At 39.6% G+C, this 27,784-nt stretch overlaps 1 protein-coding gene across 4 annotated transcripts in view; it reads right to left on the bottom strand.

Moving 5' to 3' along the window:
- LOC110532314 (neural cell adhesion molecule L1-like protein) overlaps positions 1-27,784 on the bottom strand; it is an 89,325-nt gene that overhangs the window by 22,246 nt on the left and 39,295 nt on the right. For all 4 annotated transcript variants that reach the window (XM_021616094.3, XM_090184560.1, XM_036988248.2 and 1 more), the window contains exons 15-22: positions 27,315-27,416; positions 24,611-24,808; positions 24,343-24,413; positions 23,978-24,200; positions 21,697-21,812; positions 10,570-10,774; positions 10,085-10,207; positions 8,314-8,493 (exon numbers count right to left, since the gene is read on the bottom strand). In XM_021616094.3, the coding sequence (XP_021471769.1) occupies positions 8,314-8,493; positions 10,085-10,207; positions 10,570-10,774; positions 21,697-21,812; positions 23,978-24,200; positions 24,343-24,413; positions 24,611-24,808; positions 27,315-27,416 (1,218 nt within the window). The remainder of the gene's footprint in view (positions 1-8,313; positions 8,494-10,084; positions 10,208-10,569; positions 10,775-21,696; positions 21,813-23,977; positions 24,201-24,342; positions 24,414-24,610; positions 24,809-27,314; positions 27,417-27,784) is intronic.

A 27,784-nucleotide genomic window follows, 5' to 3' on the forward strand; every position in this document is an offset into this window, starting at 1 on the left:
TTCACAGGAATCAAGCTGGGAGGAATGAGAGAGCAGTTATGCCCTGAAATGAAAGACGCACCTCAAGTTCCAGTGTACCCATTGAAACAGTTTCTAAATTTCTACAATAGTCTTGTTTACGTAATGACCCATTTCAAATTGTACTTTGTCAACATTTACAACGGAGGTCTACTAATGGTAGGCTCAGTGCTAGGTATCAATGCAGTGTTATTGAATGCTGAAACAATTGTGTCCAGGCTCTACAAATTGACATCTCGCCACCAATTACAAATGCCTATTTATGATTAAAAATGACGCTGCTACCACTACTGTATACTATAGTGGCGTCATTCAACACATTCTTTTGAAGGGCCATTACATTCTTGCATTAATTCCATATCTTATTTGGAATTACAAGCCTAAATCCCAGAATTAGCCTAGCGAGCAAAGCTGGTTGAAATGATGTCAAAATTAATGTAAAACAGATTCTAATGACATAATTTCAACCCGTTCTGCCCGCTGGGAAGGGGGCATGTGCCTCTTTAGTTTCGATGGGCATGACACCACTGGTATACTGTTACTAATGTTAGGGCAATGATCATCACACTACTAACCTATCAAAATATCCCACACAATTAACACATTCCGTTTGCAATTCTAACATGTTCCAATGGCATGGGAAATGACTTCATAAACTATTTCCAAAACATTTGAAATGTATTAAGGATCTAAAAATCCACTCCAAACTATAGCTTTTAAGGTAATTGTTGAAGCAAAGATAGGGTAGAATGCCTTTTACATTCAACATGTTATAATTCAATGTGTTACAATAAAACGTGTATTGTGTAATTCATGTATTTCCAACGCATTTTTAAGTAGATTTCCGGTAAGGTACTGTATTTGGAATTCTATCCAGGAAGCCTATGGATACATAGTCCTCTCAGTGGGTGCCACAGCTGGAATGGAGGAGAAATCTTCAGAGGGAGAAGAGTTCAAATAAGGCACCACGTCACAAACATGAGGAAAGCTAGTCTCCAGGCACAGTCAAACACCAAATACCATACACGATGCATGCACGCACGTACACACACACATACATACACACACAGCCATAATCCATCAATACACACAACACAAAAAACTACAACCATCATATATCAATGATGATGACAGCCAAATGGTACATTTTTAATCAGTCAGACATATGCAAGGGATAAAAAGCACCACACTAAAGCCAGGTATTGATCTTTTCAAAACAACTGAAATTATGAAATGTGCTTTATGAAGAGCTTATACACTGAGTATACCAAACATTTGGAACACCTTTCTAATATTGAGTCGCACCCTCTTTTGCCCTCAGAACAGTGTCAATTCTTTGGGGCTGGCCCATTTTGACTCCAATGCTTCCCTCAGTTGACTGGATGTCCTTTGAGTGGTGGACCATTCTTGATTCACACGGAAAACTGTTGAGCGTGAAAAACAGAAGCGTTGCAGTTCTTGACACAAACCGGTGCGCTTGACACCACTATCATACGTTCAAAGGCACTTACATTTTTTGTCTTTCCAATTCACACTCTGAATTGCACACATACACAATCCATGTCTCAATTGTGTCAAGCCTTAAAAATACTTATTTAACCTGTTTCTTTCCTTTTATTTACAATGATTGAAGTGTATTTAACAAGTGACATTAATAAGGGATCGTAGCTTTCACCTGGATTCTAAATATCACATACAGTGCGGCAAAAAAGTGTTTAGTCAGCCACCAATTGTGCAAGTTCTCCCACTTAAAAAGATGAGAGAGGCCTGTAATTTTCATCATAGGTACACTTCAACTACGACAGACAAAATGAGGGAAAAACATCCAGGAAATCACATTGTATGATTTATAATGAATTTATTTGCAAATTATGGTGGAAAATAAATATTTGGTCAATAACAAAAGTTTATCTCAATACTTTGTTATATACCCTTTGTTGGCAATGACAGAGGTCAAACGTTTTCTGTAAGTCTTCACAAGGTTTTCACACTGTTGCTGGTATTTTGGCCCATTACTCCATGCAGATCTCCTCTAGAGCAGTGATGTTTTGGGGCTGTTTCTGGGAAACACGGACTTTCAACTCCCTCCAAAGATTTTCTATGGGGTTGAGATCTGGAGACAGGCTAGGCCACTCCAGGACCTTGAAATACTTCTTATGAAGCCACTCCTTTGTTGCCCGGGCGGTGTGTTTGGGATCATTGTCATGCTGAAAGACCCAGCCACGTTTCACCTTCAATGCCCTTGCTGATACAAGGAGGTTTTCACTCAAAATCTCACGATACATGGCCCCATTCATTATTTCCTTTACACGGATCAGTCGTCCTGGTCCCTTTGCAGAAAAACAGCCCCAAAGCATGATGTTTCCACCCCCATGCATCACAGTAGGTATGGTGTTCTTTGGATGCAACTCAGCATTCTTTGTCCTCCAAACACGACGAGTTGAGTTTTTACCAAAAAGTTATATTTTGGTTTCATCTGACCATATGACATTCTCCCAATCTTCTTCTGGATCATCCAAATGCTATCTAGCAAACTTCAGACGGGCCTGGACATGTACTGGCTTAAGCAGGGGGACACGTCTGGCACTGCAGGATTTGAGTCCCTGGCGGCGTAGTGTGTTACTGATGGTAGGCTTTGTTACTTTGGTCCCAGCTCTCTGCAGGTCATTCACTAGGTCCCCCCGTGTGGTTCTGGGAGTTTTGCTCACCGTTCTTGTGATCATTTTGACCCCACGGGGTGAGATCTTGCGTGGAGCCCCAGATCGAGGGAGATTATCAGTGGTCTTGTATGTCTTCCATTTCCTAATCATTGCTCCCACAGTTGATTTCTTCAAACTAAGCTGCTTACCTATTGCAGATTCAGTCTTCCCAGCCTGTTGCAGGTCTACAATTTTGTTTCTGGTGTCCTTTGACAGCTCTTTGGTCTTGGCCATAGTGGAGTTTGGAGTGTGACTGTTTGAGGTTGTGGACAGGTATATTTTATACTGATAACAAGTTCAAACAGGTGCCATTAATACAGGTAACGAGTGGAGGACAGAGGAGCCTCTTAAAGAAGAAGTTACAGGTCTGTGAGAGCCAGAAATCTTGCTTGTTTATAGGTGACCAAATACTTATTTTACACCATAATTTGCAAATAAATTCATAAATTGAATCCTACAATGTGATTTTGTGGATTTCTCTCTCATTTTGTATGTCATAGTTTAAGTGTACAACATATCCTGAGGCTGCATTTATTGTAGCTGGGGATTTTAACAAAGCAAATCTGAGGACTAGGCTGCCAAAATTCAACCAACATATTGACTGTCCTACTCTCACTACTAAGACTCTCGACCATTGCTATTCAAACTTCCGGATGCTTACAATGACCACGCAGCCCTCCTTTTGGCAAATCTGACCACAAATCCATCTTTCTCCTCCCGTCTTATAGGCAGAAACTCAAACAGGAAGTGCCCGTGCTTTGTACTATTCAATGCTGGTCTTACCAATCGGAATCCACACTCTCAGTCCCATCAAAGCTGGGACCGAGAGACTGAAAAGCAGCTTCTATCTCAAGGCCACCAGACTGCTAAACAGCAATCACTAACTCAGAAAGGCTGCTGCCTACACTGAGACCCAATCACTGGCCACTTTAATCAATTGATCACTAGTCACTTTATACAATGCCACTCCAAATAATGGCACTTTAAAAATGCTTACATATCTTACACTACTCATATCACAAGTATATACTGTATTTTATACCATCTATTTCACTTTGCCTTTGCTGCTCGACCATCGCTCATCCATATACTTACATTTACATATTCTCATTCACTCCTTTAGATTTGTGTGTATTAGGTAGTTGTTGAGGTATTGTTAGATTAATTGTTAGATATTACTGTACTGTTGGAACTAGAAGCACAAGCATTTCGCTACAACATGGCATAGACTGACCAGGTGATTCAAATCAAATTGTATAGGTCACATACTTTTATTTTTTTATTTAACCTTATTTATTTAAGTGAATGTGATACCGTAGAATAGTTTAGCCTGTCCGGAAGCAAGACGTCGGTCTCGGCGACATGGCTGAATTTCCTTTTACAACATGTCGCATTAACATCTGCTAACCATGTGTATTTGACAAATACAATTTGATTTGAGGATTGTTTTGATCACGTGGACTGGGATATGTTCCAGGTAGCATGCAAAAATAATCTAGACGCATACACGGATACAGTGACTGAGTTCATAAGGAAGTGTATAGGAGTACCCACTGTGAATTTTTAAACCTATCCTAACCAGAAACCGTGGACAGATGGTAGCATTCATGCAAAACTGAATGCGCGAACCACCGCCTTTAACAATGGCAAGGCGACTGGTAATATAAACAGTGTAGTTATTCACTCCACAAGGCAATCAAACAAGCTAAACGTCAGTATAGAGGTAAAGTGGAGTCGCAATTCAATGGCTCAGACATGAGATGCATGTGGCAGGAAAACCAGCCACGTCGCTGAGACTGACATCTTGCTTCCGGACAGGCTAAACTATTCTACGGCATCTCATTCACTTAACAATGCTTACATATCTTGCATTACTCCTCTCATATGCATATACTGTTTTTTCTATACTATTCTATTGCATCTTAGTCCGTTCCGCTCTGACATCGCTCATCCATGTGTATATAGTCTTAATTCATTCCTACTTAGATTTGGGTGTATGTTGTGTAATTTGTTAGATATTACATGTTAGATAATACTGCACTGTTGGAGCTAGAAGCAGAAGCATTTCGCTACACCCGCAATAACATCTGCTAATCACGTGTATGTCACCAATACAATTTTATTTTGTTTGATAAATATGTGTATGTCTTGCCTAGTTAAAAAAATTTTTTTAAATATGTGACCTATACAATTTGATTTGATTCACCTGGTTCACCTATGTCATGGAATGAGTAGGTGATCTTAATGTTTTGTAGATTCAGTGTATAGTTACAGTAAATGCAATAAAGAGGAACAATGGGTACATATTGAAGATGCACATGCTTATCCCGGGAATCTTTTTACGTGTCAATTTTCAAAGGATAAAGCCAAGGACATTAACAACGTCCTAGTTAAGAACATTATAAAAATATGGAAAGAACATTTTAAGTATTCTACAAGAATCAATATCACTCTGTAAAACACAATCTTTTGGAACAATACTTGGATAGCTTTTCAGAATTCACTGATAACTTTGTCCACATTGGAAAACTAAAGGCATAGAAACCATTAATGACTTGGTAACAGGAAATACATTTGTTTTCATGACAAAATTAAAAAGTCATTTTGGACTGAACAATGTAGATAGTTTCAAATACATGCAACTTAAAAGTGACTAAACACAACATTTCGATTTGAAATCTTTTGGACATCAGAGCAACCTTGAGGGAATCTTATTTGTGTCCCGTGTGCTCCCTTCTCCGGCCTCTAGGTCACCAGGCTGCTCGTGTTTCTTGTTTTAAAGATCCGTTCCTTTATTAAATGTATTCACTCCCTGAATTTGCTTCGCGACTCTCAGCTCACATTGTTACAATTTGAGTCAGGAAAAGATATTCATATGATAGGGAAGATATACAAAACCTTGCAGAGAGCATGTCCAACTGACAATCTCTTAGGAAAAAATATAACTATTGGAACCAAGACTTAAAAAGAACTGATGTTGGCACAAGATGGAGGGAAAGTTGGAGCATAACTAAGGAAATTAGAGTTAACGATAATTTTAACGCTTAATCCAGTATAAACTAGTGTATAGAATTTATTGTACAAAAGACAAAATTAACAAATTCTGCAGCACAAAGCCAGAGTCAGGTCTTAGGTGTAAAACAAATAATGACTCAATAATCCATGCTTTCTGGGAATGATATAAAGTCCGGAAATTGTGGGTGTAGCTAGAAAGTTGGCTGTCAGAAGTATTACAATGTAAACTTGCTTTTAATCCGTCTGTCTTCATATTTCAAGACATGGCATGTGGGGGTGTAGTGAGATACCCAATGGGTTGGACAATTTTCTTCATCACTCATCTTGAAACGCGCCATCATTAACACAATGGAAAAATCAAATGATTTAATATTTAAATACTGAAAGTGCGTGGGCTACGGAAAGAAACAAAATGGTGCAGTTTCAGGCCATGTGGCGGAAAGTGATGTGGCCGCCGGAGATCAGGGTGGGTGTGCAAGTGGGTCTGGGCAGGTGTGATGTAGTTGATGTTTGTACAATGTAGTCGTTTGTACAGTATGTGTATGTTTTGTATTGTTTATAAAATATCAAATGAAATCGTTAAAAAAAGAAAAAGGGATCATAGCTTTAACCTGGATTCACCTAGTCAGTCAATGTTATGGAAAGAGCAGGTGTTCCTAATGTTTTGTGCACTCAGTGTAATTGAATCTCTGGTGATACACTGTTTTTCTAAGGGATTTTTGGTAGGAGGTTTTGCTATCGGTCTTAAATGCAACATACATTTTTTTCTCACACTTTTTTGCTACACCATGAGGAGACAGACAAAAATAGATGGTTTTAGACCAGTTGAAGAGTCCCAACACATTGTTCTGATATCACTGCTGTTGTGTCCTTGTATCACAGCTGTTGTTCTTGTATCACAGCTGTTGTTCTTGTTTAGTTTCTCAGTAGTTTCTCTTTTTCTATTTCCTTTGTACCATACACTTATTTCTTTCTCTCACGCATGTCAGTCTCTCTCATCCTCTCTCTCGCTCACAGGCAAACACCCACACTCAAATACAAACAGAAACAAAAACACACAACCCACACTTTCCCATATTCCCAGGATGCATCTCACAGTGCCATGAATGTTCCATTGTATGTAGTATCAACTCCATACTCTCTATCACCTCCCATCAATGTCTCCAAACTCATTGCGTTCCAGCTCCCCTATTGCCTATTGTAGATAACAATGACGGACTTGGCCAGAAGGCACACGTGCCCAATAGGCCCTTTTATCTCCATTCAGAGCCATATACTCTACCATGTTCAGTAATGACAGACACTATAATGTCCCAATAGGAGCACTGACTCCAAGCACGGACTACAACTCCCTTCAACACTTCAAAAACTGGTTGTCTCAACAATGAGTTCTCATTCAGCTTCATCAACGTGGCTGCCTGATATTTGCTAAAAGTTGTCAGAATATACAGTTTGTCTCATAATCTAGATGTCAACCACAAAACAACAAAAGGGTTTGAAGCTGTTGTTGAATATTTGTTTGCACAGTGTAAACTATACATGTGTAGTAGTATTTGTCTTGACACGAATGGATGCGATTTCAAAACCATGTCTGCAGTTGTAGGAGAAAGTTTAGGGTTATTTACCATTACCTTGTTTTGTCTACTAGTTCGTTGTAAAAAAACAAGCTAGCCTTTTAACTTCCCACATCTCCCCCATATGATATAACAATGTGTAACCTACAACATTATCCCAGTTTGATATGTTACTTGAATGCGTTCATGCCCATATCAGCAAAAAATAGAACAGAATTCTTCCTCACTGGCCTCCCGGGTGGCGCAGTGGTTAAGGGCGCTGTACTGCAGCGCCAGCTGTGCCATCAGAGTCCCTGGGTTCGCGCCCAGGCTCTGTCGTAACCGGCCGCGACCGGGAGGTCCGTGGGGCGACGCACAATTGGCCTAGTGTCGTCAGGTTAGGGAGGGATTGGTCGGTAGGGATCTCCTTGTCTCATCGCGCACCAGCGACTCCTGTGGCGGGCTGGGCGCAGTGCACGCTAGCCAAGGTTGCCAGGGGCCTGGCTTCCGGGTTGGATGCGCGCTGTGTTAAGAAGCAGTACGGCTGGTTGGGTTGTATATCTGCAAGCCTTCGTCTCTCCAGAGCCCGTACGGGAGTTGTAGCAATGAGACAAGATAGTAGCTACTACAACAATTGGATACCATGAAATTGGGGAGAAAAAGGGGTAAAATAAAAAAATAATAATAAATAAATAATAAAAAAAGATTTCTTCCTCACAGCAGAAAACTGCTGTAAAAACTTTACCAACTTTTCCATTTTAAAATAGCCTAGAATCACACAGTTATTATTACTTCCAAAAAAAAAGCATTTTGTGGACTCTAATAAATCAACAATGTTGTTTGGATTATTGTTTGAAGAGTGCTGAGATTATATTTGGTTGTGAGCTACAAGCGTACCGACACCTACTACAAGCAACCGTAGCTGCGTTGCGTAGTGTTTTGTTCCGTAGCGTAAAGTAATCATTGAGTTTAACACAGCCATCAACTCCCTCAACCATGATCCATCCCCCTGTGGATTGGCTACTCACTTGCTTCTGTGACCGTGCTACCCTCCTCCATGCGCTGGGGTCCGCAACCCACCCTGGTGCAGGCGCTCAAGTAAAACATGTACTTGCTCATCTCCCCCAGGCCCTGCAGGAACCACTGGGTGGTGTCGGCACTGCTGACGTTCACCTCCTGCATGTCCCCCATCGCCAACGTCTCATTTACTATAGAAGAAGAAAATAATAGAAGCCATTTAGCAGACACTTTTATGCAAAGCGACTTACAGTCATGCGTGCATAATTGTTTACATTTTTTATTGAACCTTTATTTAACTAGGCAAGTCAGTGTAGAACAAATTCTTATTTACAATGACGGTCTACCCCGGCCAAACCCTAATGACCCTGGGCCAATTATGCGCCGCACTGTGAGACCCCCCAATCACGGCCGGATGCGATACAGCCTGGGTCTGTAGTGACGCCTCTAGCACTGAGATGCAGTGCCTTAGACCGCAGCGCCACTCGGGAGCCCGAGTTTTACGTATGGGTGGTCCCAGGAATCAAACCCACTATACTGGCGTTGCAAGCGACATGTTCTACCAACTGAGGTACAGAGGACCACCCAATAAGAAGATAAACACACACACATACACAAAAATACAAATTTGTTTGGAGAGGCAGAGCTCACAGTCAAACATTCACATGACACGGGTCATGACTTTTGTGAGCTGACGAGGAAAACAAGACTCTAGTTACAAGACTTGACTAAGAGTCTGGGGCCTACTCATATGCTGTAATTAGGCTCCAGAGGTTTTCATTGTCAGGTCTCGTGGTAAATAAATGGAGATGTTAGTATTATAGTATTTTACCCATCGATTACAGATTCCAATTACTGCACTTACAATTCACTGCCTCCCTTTTTTCTGTATTAGTGCCTTTCCATGTTATTCCTAAAGACGTTGCTCTGAAGCAGCATGTACATAAAGAGATACCTCTATAAGGTTTAATAAGGTTTAAGCTTTAATAAGATGTCCTTGTTGTAGTACTGTATATTTGCCAGCCGGTTAGGCTCTCTGAACCAGTTCTATTGTAATGCTTATATTCCCACTGGCTCCTTGTACTTTAATATCAGTGAAATGCTGATATCTGATGACAAGCACTGAAAAGGGCATGCTGGCTGCATTCAGAGGCTTGACTGGCTCAGTGGGTGCTAGAACAACTGCAGGGAAGGGTCTCCCATAACATTTCACACAATGCCTCCAGAAATGTCAGGCAAAAAAAAAATGCAGGTAAAAGGAAAATGTAATGAATGTGATGAAAGCCTCTTACCTCAGTGTTCTCTCCATAAGATAAGTGTTCTCTTCATATAAGATGTGAATGATTTCATTTCAATTCCATGTGATAGAAAGCATATAATGACATATGAACACTAGCCATGTCTTCTTTTGATTTAGTAAATGTTTCCATTCTATTAGGGGAAAAACATAAACTACAATTGATATGCCTATAGAGGTAACCCTCTGCCAGTGGGCAATACCAATAATTGAGCTTTAGAGAGAACCCAATTGACCATTGAGTATTTAAACAGCACCATCTAGTGCAGGTTTTGATAGTGCAGCTATTGGAACAACAGCAAACTGTACTACAGTAAATGACCAGTCTAAACTGACCGCTAGGTAATAGTAGGTCAAGAGTAATATTCAGCTGATAAAATTGTGGTGAAGTTGTGTGTACATACTCATCTACTGTAGTAATACTAGAGGGGTCACATGAGTACATACTCATCAAGTAATACTAGGGTGGTCATGTGTGTACATACTGAGTTGGTACTGCAGGAGATATCCCGTAAGGATGCCGTTGGCCTCAAAGGGGGGTGCCCACACCAGGGTGATAGAGTCTCTCTGGGCGTTTGACACTGTCAGAATGGGCACTTGTTCGGGAACTGTCAAAAATAGAAAAACAAACATTACACATCCGTCATAATCGTATTGAACATACTCCTTAGGCTTACCTTGCTGTGAAATCTATAGGCTTTAGCGTTCACATATTTTGAACTTCATTTTTCAGCAAGGCACACAAATGTTGTATTAATATACAGTATAAGACAAACACTCACACTTACAGTAACATTTTGTGTTCTGTGACAACACCACAGTTCTCAGGGCGGGTGATGTCACTGCACAATGGCTATTACTACAGGACACAGCTAACTATCTCACATCTGCTACACAAAGTTTGCATTGTTGTACTGTTATGCCTTGAAGTAAACCTGTGAGTGCACACATTCCTCTGCCAAATATTTACCTCCTTCTGGAGTCTGGAAGGTGACGGGGTCACTATTGGGGCCGTTGCCCCTTTTGTTAAAGACGTTGACGGTAAGTCTGTACTCCGAGAAGGGTCTGAGGCCAGGTACCATGGCATGGCTCCTGTTCCCTGGGAACGTCAGGAAATGTCTCTCCTCAGGAATTCTGTTGGAATGTAGGAGACTCCGTTTCCTCAGCCAGTGCACCTGAGGGAGGGATAGAATATGAAGAGACTTATATGGCAGCCATTTTGAAGATGATATTCAAATGAGAAAAGTTTTGTTTGTGATGGAGATGGTTTCACAGGACCTTTTTTTTTAAATTTATTATATATTTTTATTGGACATATACACTCACCTCCATATGTATTTGGACAGTGAAGCTAACCATTTTAATTTGGCTCTATACTCCAGCATTTGAGATGGAATGTTTCATATTATGCGACAGTACAGAATGTCAGCATGTCTTGCGAAATTTTGGAGTCACTTTTATTGCAAGTAAGAATAGAATATATTTCTGAACACTTTTACATCCATGTGGATGCTTCCATGATTATGAATAATCATGAATTGTGAATAAGGATGAGATTTTTGTTGCCGCCTCTGAACGGCATCTCACTCATCATTATTTATGATTTATTCATGATTTTTCTTAATCATGGGATCAGAAACATCTCACCTACTCACTTAAAGAAAATAACTCTAGTCATCATTCAGTTACTATTGGACAAAACATAACCCAAAACACAATCAAAACAAACTGCAAATTAGTTTGTAGAGTCGCAAGCTTGATGTAGTTGTCACGCCCTGACCATAGAGAGCCCTTGGTTCTCTATGGTGTAGTAGGTCAGGGCGTGACTAGGGGGCGTTCTAGGTTATATATTTGGTGCTCTTGGTATGCATCCCAATTAGAGGCAGCTGATGTTCATTGTCTCTAATTGGGGATCATACTTAAGGGTTCCCTGTTCCCACCTGCTTTGTGGGATATTGTTTTGTGTTTGTGCACCACGTAGTCACGTTTCAATGTCCGTTTATTGTGTTTTGCTTAAAGTTTCACTTTGAAATAAATATGTGGAATAACATCTGCTGCTCCTTGGTCCTGTTCGTACGACATCCGTGACTGTAGTCAATGCATGAAATACTAAACTTTTGACTTCTTTAATACTTTATAAGTGAATATGTTCAAATGAATTATTCAAATGGGAGGACATATATTTATGAAGATACCCTCAAATAAAAGGTGACATTCTGTACTGTCACCTTATATGAAACCTTTGATCTCAAATCCCAAAATCTGGAATATAGAGACAAATTTAAAAATGTTGCTTCACTGTCCAAATACAGTGCCTTCGGAAAGTATTCAGACCACTTGACTTTTTTCACATTTTGTTACATTACAGCCTTATTCTAAAACGGATTAAATTAAACAAAAATCCTCAGCAATCTACACACAATACCCCATAATGACAAAGCAAACAGGCTTTTAGAAATGTTTGCAAAAGTATTAAAAATAAAAAAACTTTAATTACATAAGTATTCATACCCTTTCCTATGAGACTTTAAATTGAGCTCAGGTGCATCCTGTTTCTATTGATTATCCTTGAGATGTTTCTACAACTTGATTGGAGTCCACCTTAGGTAAATTCAATTGATTGGATATGATTTGGAAAGGCACACACCTGTCTATATAAGGTCCCACAGTTGACAGTGCACGTCAGAGCAAAAACCAAGCCATGAGGTCGAAGGAATTGTCCTGGGGTCTCAGAGACAGGATTGTGTCAAGGCACAGATCTGGGGAAGGGTACCAAAAAATGTCTGCAGCATTGAAGGTCCCCAAGAACACAGTGGCCTCCATCACTCTTATGGAAGAAGTTTGGAACCACCAAGACTCTTCCTAGAGCTGGCCGGCCAAACAAACTGAGTAAAAGGGCCTTGGTCAGGGAGCTTTAGAGTTCCTCTGTGGAGATGGGAGAACCTTCCAGAAGGACAACCATCTCTGCAGCACTCCACTAATCAGGCATTTATGGTAGAGTGGGCAGATGGAAGCCACTCTTCAGTAAAAGGCACAACAGCCCGCTTGGAGTTTGCCAAAAGGCACCTAAAGAATCTCAGAACATGAGGGTCAAGATTCTCTGGTCTGATGAAACCAAGATTGAACTCTTTGGCCGGCCTGAATGCCAAGTGCCAAATCTTTAGGGAACCTGGCACCATCCCTACGGGGAAGTATGGTGGTGGCAGCATCATGCTGTGGGGATGTTTTTCAGTGGCAGGGACTGAGTAACTAGTCAGGATCGAGGCAAATATGAACGGAGAAAAATACAGAGAGATCCTTGATGAAAACCTTTCTCCAGAGCACTCAGAACCTTAGACTGTGGTGAATGTTGTGGTAGCAGAATCAGAATGATTTAGGTAACATTGATAAATAAGATGTTTTATCAATTTTCATAAGTATGCTTATGTGGAAAAAGTTACTTGGGGCCCAGAGAGGGGAGAGGTCAGGCTTGTCTTCATATGTAAACGTATCTTTTAAACCTTGTGAAGGGATGATTGAGGGGGAACCAATTATCTCTTGGCTCCACAATGTCTGTGTGCCAGTCACTCCTCTCCGTAAGCTTGTCCAGGAGGGGTTGTATTTTTTATGGTAGTATCAAGGATTGACAATTGATATATGCCACTGGATGAGGTAATGTTTTGGTCCTAAGTGGTACCAAGAACGAGATAAGAACTTCGTTTTAGGAGAGCAAACTAAACAATCATTTATAGCTAATGCTGTCTGGCTATAGGATACTCCTTTTTTTCAAGTAAAAGGTTCTTTGTGTAATGTTCCTAAGATCTGTTATTTGTCATGCGAGTTTAGATGGGTGTGTCTTTGCTATAAAGGATCTTAGTTGCCATTATGTTGGCACTCTCAGAGAATTAATTTATAGACACTGAATTGATCTGAGAGTCACAGGGATATGGTGAAGCTCATATAATTAAAGATGGACTTTATGATAACTCTGACTTGTGTGTGGTTTGCTCTCTCGTGATTTGGTAATACAGGAAATTTCCACGACATTTGGCGACGAGGATAGGATAATGAATCTTCACTTAGTGACTGTTCCTGACGATCTAGGTAAATAAATCATGCACAAGTGATCCCTCAAACTTGGGATCTTAGGTAAACCACACTTTGGAAACGAAGCAGATGGACCCACCTTTGATCTGAGAGGAAGCGAGCCGAGTGGATACCACATCTCGAACTGAGTTGAGAGGTGAGGTGAGCGAACCACACACTTGAAGTCAAGTTTTTTAAATATGCCTCTGTTACGTGTACTCTAAGTGTGAATTCCTTTGTAAGGAGCGCACCTCAGAGGCGTAAGAAGGGCCGAGTCAGAGGAGAGTAATCTGAGAGTTTGTGGACTCAAAGATACTCTGCCACTGTCCGGTTGCGAGTGACCAAGAGCTGTCCTGACACTGAATTGATCACAGTGGGGATTGGTGCGGTCTGTGGGAGTGAGGGGCCAGGGTAACTGTGTGTTCTGTGTGAAACATGGTACTTGGTGAAGCCCTATTGGAAGAAGGACCTAATTCTGTGTGTCTGTGTTATTGTCTAAGTGACCCTCAGAGGTGGTGAATTCCAATTATTTTAAATGTGCTAGCCAGGTATGCCCTGGGTTACTCTGTGAGTATTTTGTTATGGGATCACTAGGTAATATTTGCCGGAGCGTTCTGTGTGAGCGGGGTAGGTTGACTCTGTGTGAGTAACCTTTCAAGTATTTTCTGATGTTCTATGTGAACATCTGACCAATCCTGTGTGGGTGATCCTTAAAGTTCTGTGTGAGTACCTAAGATTTCTTGTGTTTTATGTAGATTCTGTGAATTATTTGAAATTATGATAAATTGTATGTTTGTATAATCAATTACTAGAGATTTGATAAAGTAATGCTGAGAATATAATTAGATACAATTTAAACCACCCATTCGTAGACGTATGTAGGTTTTGAGTTGGTATCTTAAATGGATAATTTGATAAAGATGTGGGTTTAAGCACTATTAAAATAGTCTACAAAATCTAGGAAATTGAGCTCTAGAAACTGATTAGAGTGTGTCAACTTTTGGTTATCTTACCCTAACGATGTAACTATAAAACGCATATTGATTATCTCCGTCTGAGTACAACATTTGAAATAAAACTGCCCTTAAGGTCTGAAAATGTTATAATAGTTGCGGGATTTATTGAATAAACGGTTTTCCATAAAGTAAGAGAGAATTCGAGGGAATCTCAACGTAATTTATAATGTCGTACAAAGCCTAAGGTTTTCCATCAAACAAATTATCATTGCGTGATGTAGTAAAGTAATTGAAATACGTTGCATAAGTAAACATAAATCTACTTTTATTAAAAGGCGCAAGATCTGTTTCCTAGTCAATAAATGTCAATTTTATTCTTTGATTGCAAATCTATTCATTTGGCATATGAGAATCATAGCCGGAGTAACGCTTGGACCTTTAAAACTAGGTCTATTTTTCTGGGAATTGCCGATAGTGACGTGTCATGATTTTACTTGTAAAGTGGGTTTATTTGCAGAGAATCTTAGTCATTTACATAGCGTTGGGTTGGTGGTATGGTGGTGAGCATAGCTTCCAAGCTGGAGTCCCGAGTTTTTGATTGTAATTAAACAATTTGTATGTTTTGCCTGGAAAGTTATGGTCGCTAGTGTTTGTATAAGATATAAACTGAACGTTTTAATAGCTTGTTTGGTTCAAATTGATAGAAGGGATAAATTGAACTTTTTAATAGATTGTTTAGGTTAAATTGATAGACTAATTAATTAAACTAAAAATAATAACGAAGCAAATTTTGATGCAAGACTATGTCTGTTCACTAAATTATCTGCTGGATAATGTATTGAGAATTGAGTCGTATTTAAATTACTGTATCAATAGAGGAGACAGTTGCCTAAATTAAAGAAATTCTAAATAATAGCGGAGAGATAATGGCAATAGAGAGGTGCCCACCGAAATGTTTTTCATTCTTATAGATTGTTATTTTTAAAGTCTTGGACATTTCATAAGTGTGAAGAGCAAAGAGAAGAGGAAGTTATAAAGTTTGGTTTTAAAGCTTACGATAGAGGTAAGGAAAAACGTTGAAATGAGAGGGGTTATATATTTTTGCCCACTGGGGAAAAATAAATAGGATTTGTTGAGCTGAAAGTGATGTAGGTGTGAGTAAGGAAACATTGTGATAATGTATTCTGATGGTTATTGATTCTTGGTTTGATTGTTTAGGTAACACCAGTGAATTTGAGCAGGAAAGGTCATGTAGTCTAACATTATAATCTGTTTCCATTATGTGGAACAATGTCAGGTCATTAAAGTTGATTGCAGGTTGAGTAGTTTGGAGCCTATTGGCAGAAGTGTCACACCCTGGTCGAAGTATTTTGTGTTTATCTTTATTTATTTGGTCAGGCCAGGGTGTGGCATGGGTTTTTGTAGGTGGTGTGTGTGTATGGGGATTGTAGCTAGTGGGGTGTTCTAGCTAAGTCTATGGCTGTCTGAAGTGGTTCTCAATCAGAGGCAGGTGTTTATCGTTGTCTCTGATTGGGAACCATATTTAGGCAGCCATATTCTTTGAGTTTGTCGTGGGTGATTGTCCTTAGTGTCCTGATGTCATTGTTCTTTGTTAGGTTACACAAGTATAGGCTGTTTCGGTTTTCGTTAAGTTTATTGTTTTGGTAGTGTTTGTGTTTAGTGTGTTACTTCATTAAACATGGATTGCAATAGACACGCCGCATTTTGGTCCGACTCTCCTTCACACCTAGAAAACCGTTACAAGAAGACTGAAAGTGTATTAATGTTGAAAAGCAAGCTTGGGTCAAACTAGTAAGTTAGTATGTTAAGTGGGGGAGTATCACAGATTTTAATTCTAGTTTTGTTACCTCTATAGTCAAAACAATTTAATATGTTTTGGGAAATTAGCTAGGTTAAATTTGGTTATTTGTGCTTTTCCCCTGATACATAGACATCTGTCTCAGGGGCATCAGTTGTTGTTTTTTGAGAAACATGCTGATTGTGTTTTATTTTATTGAGATATGTAAACATGAGTCTCTGAGCAAGTTTGTCATCTGAACCATTATAGTAGTGAGTTCTTGTGTAGTTTGTTATTTGCATGAATTTATCACTATATCATCTGCATACATTTGAACTTCAGACCCTGTACAGACAGAAGGAAGATCATTAAAGTATGTGCTGAACAGTATTGACCTTTGGGGAATGAAAACTTTGTGGATATGAGTGGAAAATTGTTTTGATTTTTATGGTGGTGAGACAGCGCTAACTTTTGAAAGATTTTAGATTTGTTAAAAATCAGGATAGTTTTTACTAAATTTATATCAACAGGTTGAAATGATTAGATTGCTGATTAAAGTGGTTTGTTTATTTGTTTACTGTTTATTGTTGATTTTAGGTGTTGATTTTACTTAATTAAACATTGTATTATCTGATGTGTTTGAGTAGGATTCTTTCTTCCGGGACGGATGGAAGTTATCTAAAACATTTGTTATGACTAGTTGTTGGTGATTTTAAAATACTATGTTAGATTTATTTCACATTTCCTTTGGATGTGGTAGAGTTTTCCATTTGTTTTAGTGCAAAGGTATCTTAAAGGGGCATGCACGCACATGGAATTTTAATGAGTTTTTAATTAAACACTTTAATTCTTTTGATAAAGGAATGTTCTGGGAACCCGGGATACAACATGTAGGAACTATTTGACTATTGTTTGCAATTTGTCTAATATAGTAAAAAACACTTATTTGAAGGGTTTTGTATGACCTATGACCTCTATAATGACCTTCCGTTGTGGCTTGATCACCCGCATTGGGAGGCCATTTGGATAAGGAATTTATGGTAATTTGTAATACTGCTTTCAAGATAATTTGTGTAATTGATGAATATGTTTGAGTTTATAGTTCTTAGCCATATGTGTAATTTAGACCACTGTGAAGAAGGAGAGGGCATTGCCTTTAACTAAGGGTATGCTGCTTTAAGTCTATTTTCCTATGACCATAGGGGTTAAATAATTTTTATTTGTGGGGGGTTTTCAGTTTGGTGATTATAATTTGAAAAGGTTATTTGAATTTTTTTTTTTTCCATTAGTAGTTTTGTTTTTTTACATTACTCTCATGGAGATATATGTGTAAAACATGGGGGAGGATTCAGTTTGAGGTTTTGAATTGAAGTTTATACACCTTGAGTGATATGTGAAGGAGTGTATTGTATTGTTGAGTGTATTGTATTGTTGTGTTTGTTTGGTTCTATTCCGGAGGGGTATAGGTCTAACTTCTTGATCCTTGGCTCTACGATGGAGTTGACAGTGAGATGGGGAGTATAAGCCAATTTGAAAGAATAGTTTCAATAGAATGTGTTGATATTCTCTTTGAAATATGTTTAGATATGTGTATTAATAATTGGTAAAAGTAATCATTTATCATGTAGTTAATGAACTGAACTAAACTGTTGTTCTGATCTGTTCTTTCGAGGTGATCATGAAAAGTGACATCAGACGGTATCTTAATGCATGGAAGAGATAATTGGAAACAATAGTGTGTGTACCTCAAAACCCCCTCTAACTGGCTGAAGAAGAGTGACAAAGGCGTTGAAGAAGGCCTTCCGAACCACTTCTACCGAGAGAAAGGAACCAAGCCAGAAATCGATGTACAGTATCAGATCTAAGCTATCAACTGCTTTTCTTTCATGCTTCTCTCAGGAGTGTGAGAGGAGAGTCCACATGGAGTGAGCATAGAGGTAGATCTGTTCTAACCTTTTCTTATGATGCTGGTATACTGGTTGACGAATGGACAAGACATAATGAGTGGTAAAGATGAGACATTGAAATTGGGACATTATCATGGGCCATCCACTTTGAACTGTAAAGCTATCTGAAGAAGAACGAAAAGGACGCCAGAAGAATCAGTGCCTGAGAGGGGGGGTTGGTCAACTGTGCAACCATGAAAAAATCTTTAAAATGGCAAAGAGTTAAACGCATCATTCATGTTTTTGTTTAATTTGAACTGTTTATCAATGATCAAACATAATGCAAGTCCTTGAAACTGAAACACGTTCTGTTTATCTATTGTTTAATGTATTTAATGCAAGCAAATTTGTTTTCCCAGTAGAGTTGTAGTGACATGTTCTGGGGACTTATTATTTTGAATGCTAGAAAATGAAAAAGTATTTAATATATTCTATTAAAACAAAGAAGACTTAAAATTCCTTTTTTATTTTTTACAAATATGTGTCTAAGTTTTATGCCATTGGTGTTACTGACATACAAACCACTCCTTACAAAGACATACAATTATTTGTTAATCACACCCTTATAGTTTGTCATACATTTGAGGATTTCAATGATGATTTGGTAACCTGGGTACCAGTCTGTTTGAGTTCTCATTCCACTCCTTGCCACACATTGTCATGCTACCCATAGCATGTTTAGCATGACATGGAGTACAATGAGTGGAATGTTAGCAAAACAGGTTCTAGATTTCAGGCTAATGATTTGGTGTTACTAAACTAAGTGTAATTGGTGTTACTCTATTTTGACGAAAGGAAATGACTGGTTATCACAATAAAATAAAACATTTGAAGTCATTAAGTTGCCATATAAATTGATTTAAAAATGGGAAGACGCACCCAAATACATTTAAATAAATAAAATCTATGAATTAGATATTTTTTCTAAATTCCATGCCGAAATCCATTGCAACTCAAGAATGACTCAAGTGCCATTGAGAATTAACTGCTGCTGACTAATGATAACTAGGGCTGGGTGATATGGCCAAAATATCATATCACATTTTTCTTTTTTTAATGGTATGGGTATTTGACAATATTTTGTTTTTTAATAATACAAGTTCTAAATATGCTTCATGAGTAGTGCATATCCCCAGAGAGGCAACAAATACATTCTAAGTGGTTTTAAATGGGGCTTTCTCTCTTCTGATTGTCTTATACTGTTCAATTAAACTTCACCCAAAAATAAATGTTTCGCATTTTCATACATTTACTTCACTTATTTATTATTTCCACGCTGTAAAACATTTATTTGTCTTTGTATGCCTCTATTTTGTGAAAAAAATCAATTTTCCTTTATCATAATAATGATTGTCCTCTATGACCATTTATTTTCAATGGATTCAACGGCAGTTCATACTTTCGCCACAAGGTGCATTGTGCCATTTTCTAAGATGCTTTCGGCACCCGCACTAACTCATTGGTGCCCGCGCTCTCACAGGCACTATTCATGGCATACAGTGCCTTCAGAAAGAATTCATACCCCTTGACTTATTCAACATGTTGTTGTGTTACAGCCTGAATTAAGCATGTATTAAATTGATTGTTTGTTCCTCATCTACACACAATACCCCATAATGACAAAGTGAAAACATGTTTTTAGAAATGAGCTTTGCACACCTGAATTGTACAATATTTGCACATTATTCTTTTTAACATTCTTCAAGCTCTGTCAAGTTGGTTGTTGATCATTGCTAGATAGACAGCCATTTTCATGTATAGCAAGAGATTTTCAAGCTTTTTTTAAGTCAAAACTGTAACTAGGCCACTCAGGAACATTCAATGTCATCTTGGTAAGCAACTCCAGTGTATATTTGGCCTTGTGTTTTTAGGTTATTGTCCTGCTGAAAGGTGAATTTGTCTCCCAGTGTCTATTGGAAAGCAGACTGAACAAGGTTTTTCTTTAGGATTTTGCATGTGCTTAGCTCTAATCCATTTATTTTTATCATAAAAATCTCCCTAGTCCTTGTCGATGAAAAGCAAACCCATACAATTATGCAACCACCACCATACTTGAAAATATAAATAGTGGTACTCAGTGATGTGTTGTGTTGGAGTTGCCCCAAACATAACGCTTTGTATTCAGGACAAAGTACATTTCTTTGCCACATTTTTCACAGTTTTACTTTTGTGCCTTACTGCAAACATTATGCAAGTTTTAGAATATTTGTATTCTGGAAAGTTTTCCTTGTTTTTCACTCTGTCATTTAGGTTAGTATTGTGGAGTAACTACAATGTTGTTGATCCATTCAAATGTTTCTCCTGTAACTGTTTTAAAGTCATCATTGGCTTCATGGTGAAATCCCTGAGCGGTTCCCTTCCTCTCCGGCAACTGAGTTAGGAATGACGCCTGTATCTTTGTAGTGACTGGGTGTATTGATACACTATCCAAAGTGTAATTAATAACTTCACCATGCTCAAAGGGGTATTCAATGTCTGCTTTTTTATTTTTACCCATCTTCCAATAGGTGTCCTTCTTTGCGAGGCATTGGAAAACCTCCCTGATCTTGGTAGTTGAATCTGTGTTTGAAATTCACTGTTCGACAGAGGGACCTTGCAGATAATTGTATGTGTAGAGTACACTTATTGTGTGACTTGTTAAGCAAAGTTTTTCAAAATGTGGAAAAAGTCAAGGGGTGTGAATACTTTCTGAAGGCAGTGTAAAGTACATGTGCACACCCGAAGCTCTGCTAGCAAATTAGCCATTCGCAACTGTTAGCAGTCTTTTACTGGTGATAAGAACGGACGATTGCCATACTTTTTAGAGTTTCATTACTCAGTTATTACATTTATATAACATTTACCAAACGTAAAGTAAAAATCCAAACCGGTTCGTGCATTAACTGTCTAATGTAAAATGCGGTTTGTCGACCAATAATTAATGCTAACTGCTAACTAACTTCAATGTAAAACATGCTATGCTAAATGGGCACATAATGTACACAAAATGGTAGATTACACAGAGTACCCTGACTTGAAAAACACACAGGCAACCTTAAATTCAGCCTTATTATTCCACATTTCTCAAATAGGAATACAGCCTGTGGAGTAGGCTACCCAGGGATATGTACAGGTGACCCAGTATTTATATTAAGTGAGATGTAATGGCCCTACTTTGGGTGAAGAAGAGCAACAGAGCTAGGCAGATGGGCCCACCTCAAGTAAAATCCTGATAGAGAAACTTGGAAAATGCTCATTAGGCCATACAATGGAAAGCGGACCAGCTAGTTCCTCCCTATTTCAGTCCATTTTCTTCCATTTGGTACCTGATGAACACAACCCTGAACACTCACATTGTAGCCTCCCAGATGACCCCGCAATGTTGCCTGGGCAACCCTTGTCCAACTGACTCTGAGAAGGGTGGTGTTCAACACCTCCACTGCCACGTCCTGTGGGGAAGCTGTAGGCACTGGAGAGGACATGCACCAATCAGTAGCAGGCACACAAGCGCACGCACACGCACACACATACTAGACAAAGGGTAGGTAGCACATATTTACAAAGAAATACAACATCAAGAAGGAACAAACAAACTATATAAAACAAAATCATTTCCACTTCTGTATGAAACTATGGAGGGTACGTATTAGTACAGTCTATGTAGAGGGCGGGGAGGGGGGTTATAGTACGGAGGGTGTGAAAAACAAAACTAAGATCCATTATCCTTTGTGTCATTATGTGTCAAATCTCACAATTTGCTCAGACAAAGGTGAGAATTTGACTTGCAAACTCTCTGCAACGGTTCCAATTTCTTATGTGAGGGGACTACTTGAAGTACACCTACATAGGACTGGGGTGATATCCAGGAAAAAAATGACAGACACTTAACCTGATACATTATCCCGAAAACAATGCCAAAAGACAACTGAAGACAAGAAAATGGGGGAGATGCAATGTTCACATAAATTAATAATATTGGTCTCTTTGTCAAAAATGGCAGTTGGGTCACTTAACAGAGTAGTACTAGGATACACTACAACACCATCTGCACATCATAACAGTAGATAAACAATGGAAATGGAAAATGTATGATACAACCAATGATGATTATTTGCTTTATATATATATATAACAAAAGAGTATAATTTTTTTTTCATTCACATAGAGGAGCAACATGCCTCCCCTGGGTGGGCTTGGTAAAACACTCATCTCCCCTACTTGCACATTATGATACACCTATCCAGCCTTAAAAGTGTACATCCCAATAATATCTCCTTCTCCTGAAGTGCGTACTCATTCACTAGTTCCTTTCAAATCAGTGAAGAAACTTTGAATTTATACTGTATACAGTTGACGTCTGAAGTTTACATACACCTTAGCCAAATACATTTAAACTCAGTTTTTCACAATTCCTGACATTTAATTCTAGTAAAAATTCCCTTTTTTAGGTCAGTAAGGATCACCACTTTATTTAAAGAATGTGAAATGTCAGAATAATAGTAGAACAAATTATTTATTTGATTTATATAGGTGTATTATAATTGTTTAACTTGGGTCAAACATTTTGGGTAGCCTTCCACAAGCTTCCCACAATAAGTTGGGTGAATTTTGGCCCATTCCTCCTGACAGAGCTGGTGTAACTGAGTCAGGTTTGTTGGCCTGCTTGCTCACACACGCTTTTTCAGTTCTACCCACACATGTTCTATAGGATTGAGGCCAGGGATTTGTGATGGCTACTCCAATACCTTGACGTTGTTGTCCTTAAGCCGTTTTGGAGCAGTGTCATCTTCCTTGCTGAGCGGCCTTTCAGGTTATGTCGATATTGGACTCGTTTTACTTAGGATATAGATACTTTTCTACCTGTTTCCTACAGAATCTTCACAAGGTCCTTTGCTGCTGTTCTGGGATTGATCTGCACTTTTCATACCAAAGTACGTTCATCTCTAGGAGACAGAACGAGTCTCCTTCCTAAGCGGTATGACAGCTGCATGGTCCCATGGTGTTTATTCTTGCATACTATTGTTTGTACAGATGAACGTGGTACCTTCAGGCATTTGGAAATTGCTCCCAAGGATGAACCAGACTTGTGGAGGTCTACAATTGTTTTTCTGAGGTCTTGGCTGCTTTCTTTTGATTTTCCCATGATGTCAAGCAAAGAGGCACTGAGGTTGAAGGTAGGCCTTGAAATGCATCCACAGGTACACCTCCAATTGACTCAAATTATGTCAATTAGCCTATCAGAAGCTTCTCAAGCCATGACATCATTTAATGGAATTTTCCAAGCTGTTTAAAAGGCAAAGTCAACTTAGTGTATGTAAACTTCTGACCCACTGGAATTGTGATACAGTAAGTTGTAAGTGAAACAATTGTTGGAATAATTACTTTAGTCATGCACAAAGTAGATGTCCAAACTGACTTGCCAAAACTATAGTTTGTTAACAAGAAATTTGTGGAGTGGTTGAAAAACTTGTTTTAATGACTCCAACCTAAGTGTATGTACATTTCCGACTTCAACTGCATATAAGGGAAGTGAACGTACACACTTTGGGACGAGGGACTGATAATTGCCAAAAAGAGGCCATATGTATGAAGTTCACGGGATTAAAGGAAAAACTCTGGTGGTCTGTTACTCACAGTCTTCCCCGGAGTACCCTGTCACTACTTTGGGTTCTGGGCCCCAGCCGTGACTGTTGCGACTCTGGATCTTGATCTCGTAGGGGACGAATGTGGGGGTGTTCTTGATGACAAAGGCGTGTCTCTTGACAAGATGCTCTTTCCAGATATCTTCTACTCCCAGTTTTCTGTAGCTCAACTTGTACTCCAGGCCTGGACCATTGTGCTCCACAGGCAATAGTGGCTGTGACAGAGGACAACACAACAGAAAGTACGTCATTAAACACATAAGGTATCTACAACATACTCTACCTGTATCTAAGACATACAGCATACAATTGCTGCCTTTAAGGGTAGCTATAGACGCAGTTATGAGTCTCTCTCACCTCCCAACTGATATCCATTTGATGGGGCAGATGACCCTGAATTTTGATGTTTTCTGGGTTTTTATCAGGAGCTGTGAGGACATATGCATTATTATATAGTTTGCTCTGTGTTAAGACAATTCCTTTAGGGCGCATATGGCCAAAATAACTCTTCACATGACAATGGCCAGTTCATTGAAAACTTTGAAATCCTCTTAACCTATATATAAAGTAGACAGTTATAAACGTATACTAAGATGATTATAACAGGTTACAGAGAAAGTCAAACCTGCAGGAAGGGTTTTGTATCGGTCTGTGGGGTTGCTTGGGGGCCCTTTCCCAATGCCATTAACTGCATACACTCTAAACTGGTAGTTCAGGTGGCCGTGTAATGTCAACAAAGCTGTGACCTGGTTGCCAGGGACTCGCTGGAGTTCTCGCCAGGTCCCAGGATCCCACTGACTCTCCTCGTACTCCACTATGAACTCTGTGCTCGTACAGTATACAAAATCATAAATTAGCCATTCAGAAATAAATATACTGTTTACTGAAAAAGTACTACATTGTATGTCTACATTAGAAAATATTGAAATACACTACGTGACCAAAAGTATGTTCGTCGAACATATCATTCCAAAATCATGGGTATTAATATGGAGTTGGTTCCCCTTTTGCTGCTATAACAGCCTCGACTCTTCTGGGAAGGCTGTCCACCACAGTAGATGTTGGAACATTGCTGCGGGGACTTGCTTCCATTCAGCCACAAGAGCATTAATGAGGTCGGGCACTGGTGTTGGGCGATTAGGCCTGGCTCGCAGTCGGCATTCCAATTCATCCCAAAGGTGTTCGATGGGGTTGAGATCAGGGCTCTGTGCAGGCCAGTCAAGTTCTTCATCACAGATCTCGACAAACCATTTCTGTATGGACCTCGCTTTGTGCACGGGGGCATTGTCATGCTGAAACAGGAAATGTACTTCCCCAAACTGTTGCCACAAATCTGGAAGCACAGAATCGTCTAGAATGTCATTGTATGCTTTAGCGTTAAGATTTCCCTTCACTGGAACTAGGGAGACTAAACAATGAAAAACAGCCACAGACCATTATTCCTCCAACATCAAACTTTACAGGTGGCACTATGGATTCGGGCAGGTAGGGTTCTCATGGCAACCGCCAAACCCAGATTCGTCCGTCAGACTGCCAGATGGTGAACGCGTGATTCATCACTCTAGAGAACGCATTTCCACTGTTGCAGAGTAAAATGGCGGTTTTACACCACTCCAGCTAACGCTTGGTATTGCACATGTTGATCTTACACTTGTGTGCAGCTGCTCGGCCATGGAAACCCATTTCATGAAGCTCTCAGCGAAAAGTTATTGTACTGATGTTGCTTCCAGAGGCAGTCTGGAACTTGGTATTGAGCGTTGCAACTGAGGACAGGCGATTTTTACATGCTACGCGTGTCAGCACTCGGCGGTCCCGTTCTGTGAGCTTGTGTGGCCTACCACTTCACGGCTGAGCCGTTGTTGCTCCTAGACGTTTCAACTTCACAATAGTGTACCTTGTCTGTGCATATATTTCACATTATAGAAATCTCTTTTTACAGTTTCAGGAAAGGGGTTATAATACTGTATATTGAGGAAGAACACCCCCAAGTGTTACATGACAATCAATGTTTTTAGTACACTGAACAAAAATATAAACAAAACATATAAAGTGTTGGTCCCATGTTTCATTAACTGACATAAAAGATCCCAGACATTTTACCTACACACAAAAGGTGAATTACTCTCAAATGTTTTGCACAAAATTAGTTTACATCACTGTTAGTGAGCATTTCTCGTTTGCCAATATAATTAATCCACCTGACCGGTATGGTATATCAAGAAGCTGATTAAACAGCATACTTATTAGACAGGTGCACCTTGTGCTGGGGACAATAAAAGGCCACTCGAAAATGTGCAGTTTTGTCACACAACACAATGCCACAGATGTTAAACGTGAGGGAGCCTGCAATTGGCATGCTAACTGCAGGAATATCCACCAGAGCTGTTGTCAGAGAATTGAATGCTAATATCTCTACCATAAGCCGCCTCCAATGTCATTTTAGAGAATTTGGCAGTACATCCAACCGGCCTCACAACCGTCGACCACATGTATGATGTCGTGTTGGCAATCGATTTGCTGATACCAACGCTGTGAAGAGAGTACCCCATGGTTACGGTGGGGTTATGGAATGGGCAGGCACAAGCTACGGACAACGAACACAACTGCATTTTATCGATGGTAATTTGAATGCACAGAGATACCGTGATGAGATCCTGAGGCCCATTGTTGTGCCATTCATCCATCGCCATCACCTCATGCTCCTGCATGATAATCCACAGACCCATGTGTTGCAAGAATCTGTACACAATTCCTAGAAGCGGAACATTTCCCAGTTTTTCCATGGCCTGCATACTCAGATACGTCACCCACTGAGCACGTTTGGGATGCTCTGGATCGATGTGCACAACAGCGTGTTCCAGTTCCCGCCAATATCCAGCAACTTCGCACAGCTATTGAAGAGGAGTGGGACAAAATTCCCTAGGTCACAATCAACAGCCTGATCAACTCTATGTGAAAGAGATGTGCCGCGCTGCATGAGGCAAATGGTGGTCACACCAGATACTGACTGGTGTCGACCAAACTTTTTTTTTAAGTTATCTGTGACCAACAGATTCATATCTGCATGTGAAATCCATAGATTAGGGCCTAATTTATTCATTTAAATTGACTGATTTCCTTATATGAACTGGAACTCAGTAAAATCTTTGAAATTGTTGCATGTTGCATTTATATTTTTGTTCAGTATATGTTTGTAGTATGCTGAAACTGGGACCACATTTGATCTTCTCTTTCTAGTCCCACAGGTACGGTGTACATTTGAGGACATCCCTCCTTCCTATAGCAAAAGGTTGAGGGTGAAGACAGCTGACTGTGGTAGCCAGGCCTACCAGTGGTAGAGCTGTTGTGGTCGTCACCGGGTACCCAGGCCAACCGGACACTCCAGCTCTTTTGTTCAGACAGCTCCACATCTTCTGGCGCATCAGGGACATCTGAAACAACATAACAGCAACATTGTAATCACATTATGATGGTGGGGTGCACAGTTTCAGTCATTTGAGGACCGCATTCCTGCTACATTTAGTCTTTGTCCACCTTATATAGTAACTAGGGACCTGTGACACCTGGGACATGTTCATTGGGGCATGCAATGAAAAAAAAAAATGTTTTGCAAAGGAAAACTAAAATTATACATTTTTGTCCAGGTAGTCCTTCCCTCTTTCAGTCTATTTTCTTCCGTTTGGTAAACTCTTGGTGCACTCTTCAGCCAATCAGTAAGATCCCTATTAAGCACCGTAGGTACCAAAGATAAATCAAAACCGTCTAGACTGAGGACCTCCGGGGCTTGAATTGTGCACTT

The sequence above is a fragment of the Oncorhynchus mykiss genome, chromosome 9, assembly GCF_057628025.1.
Source record: "Oncorhynchus mykiss isolate SJ-2025 chromosome 9, ASM5762802v1, whole genome shotgun sequence".
NCBI lineage: Eukaryota > Metazoa > Chordata > Actinopteri > Salmoniformes > Salmonidae > Oncorhynchus > Oncorhynchus mykiss.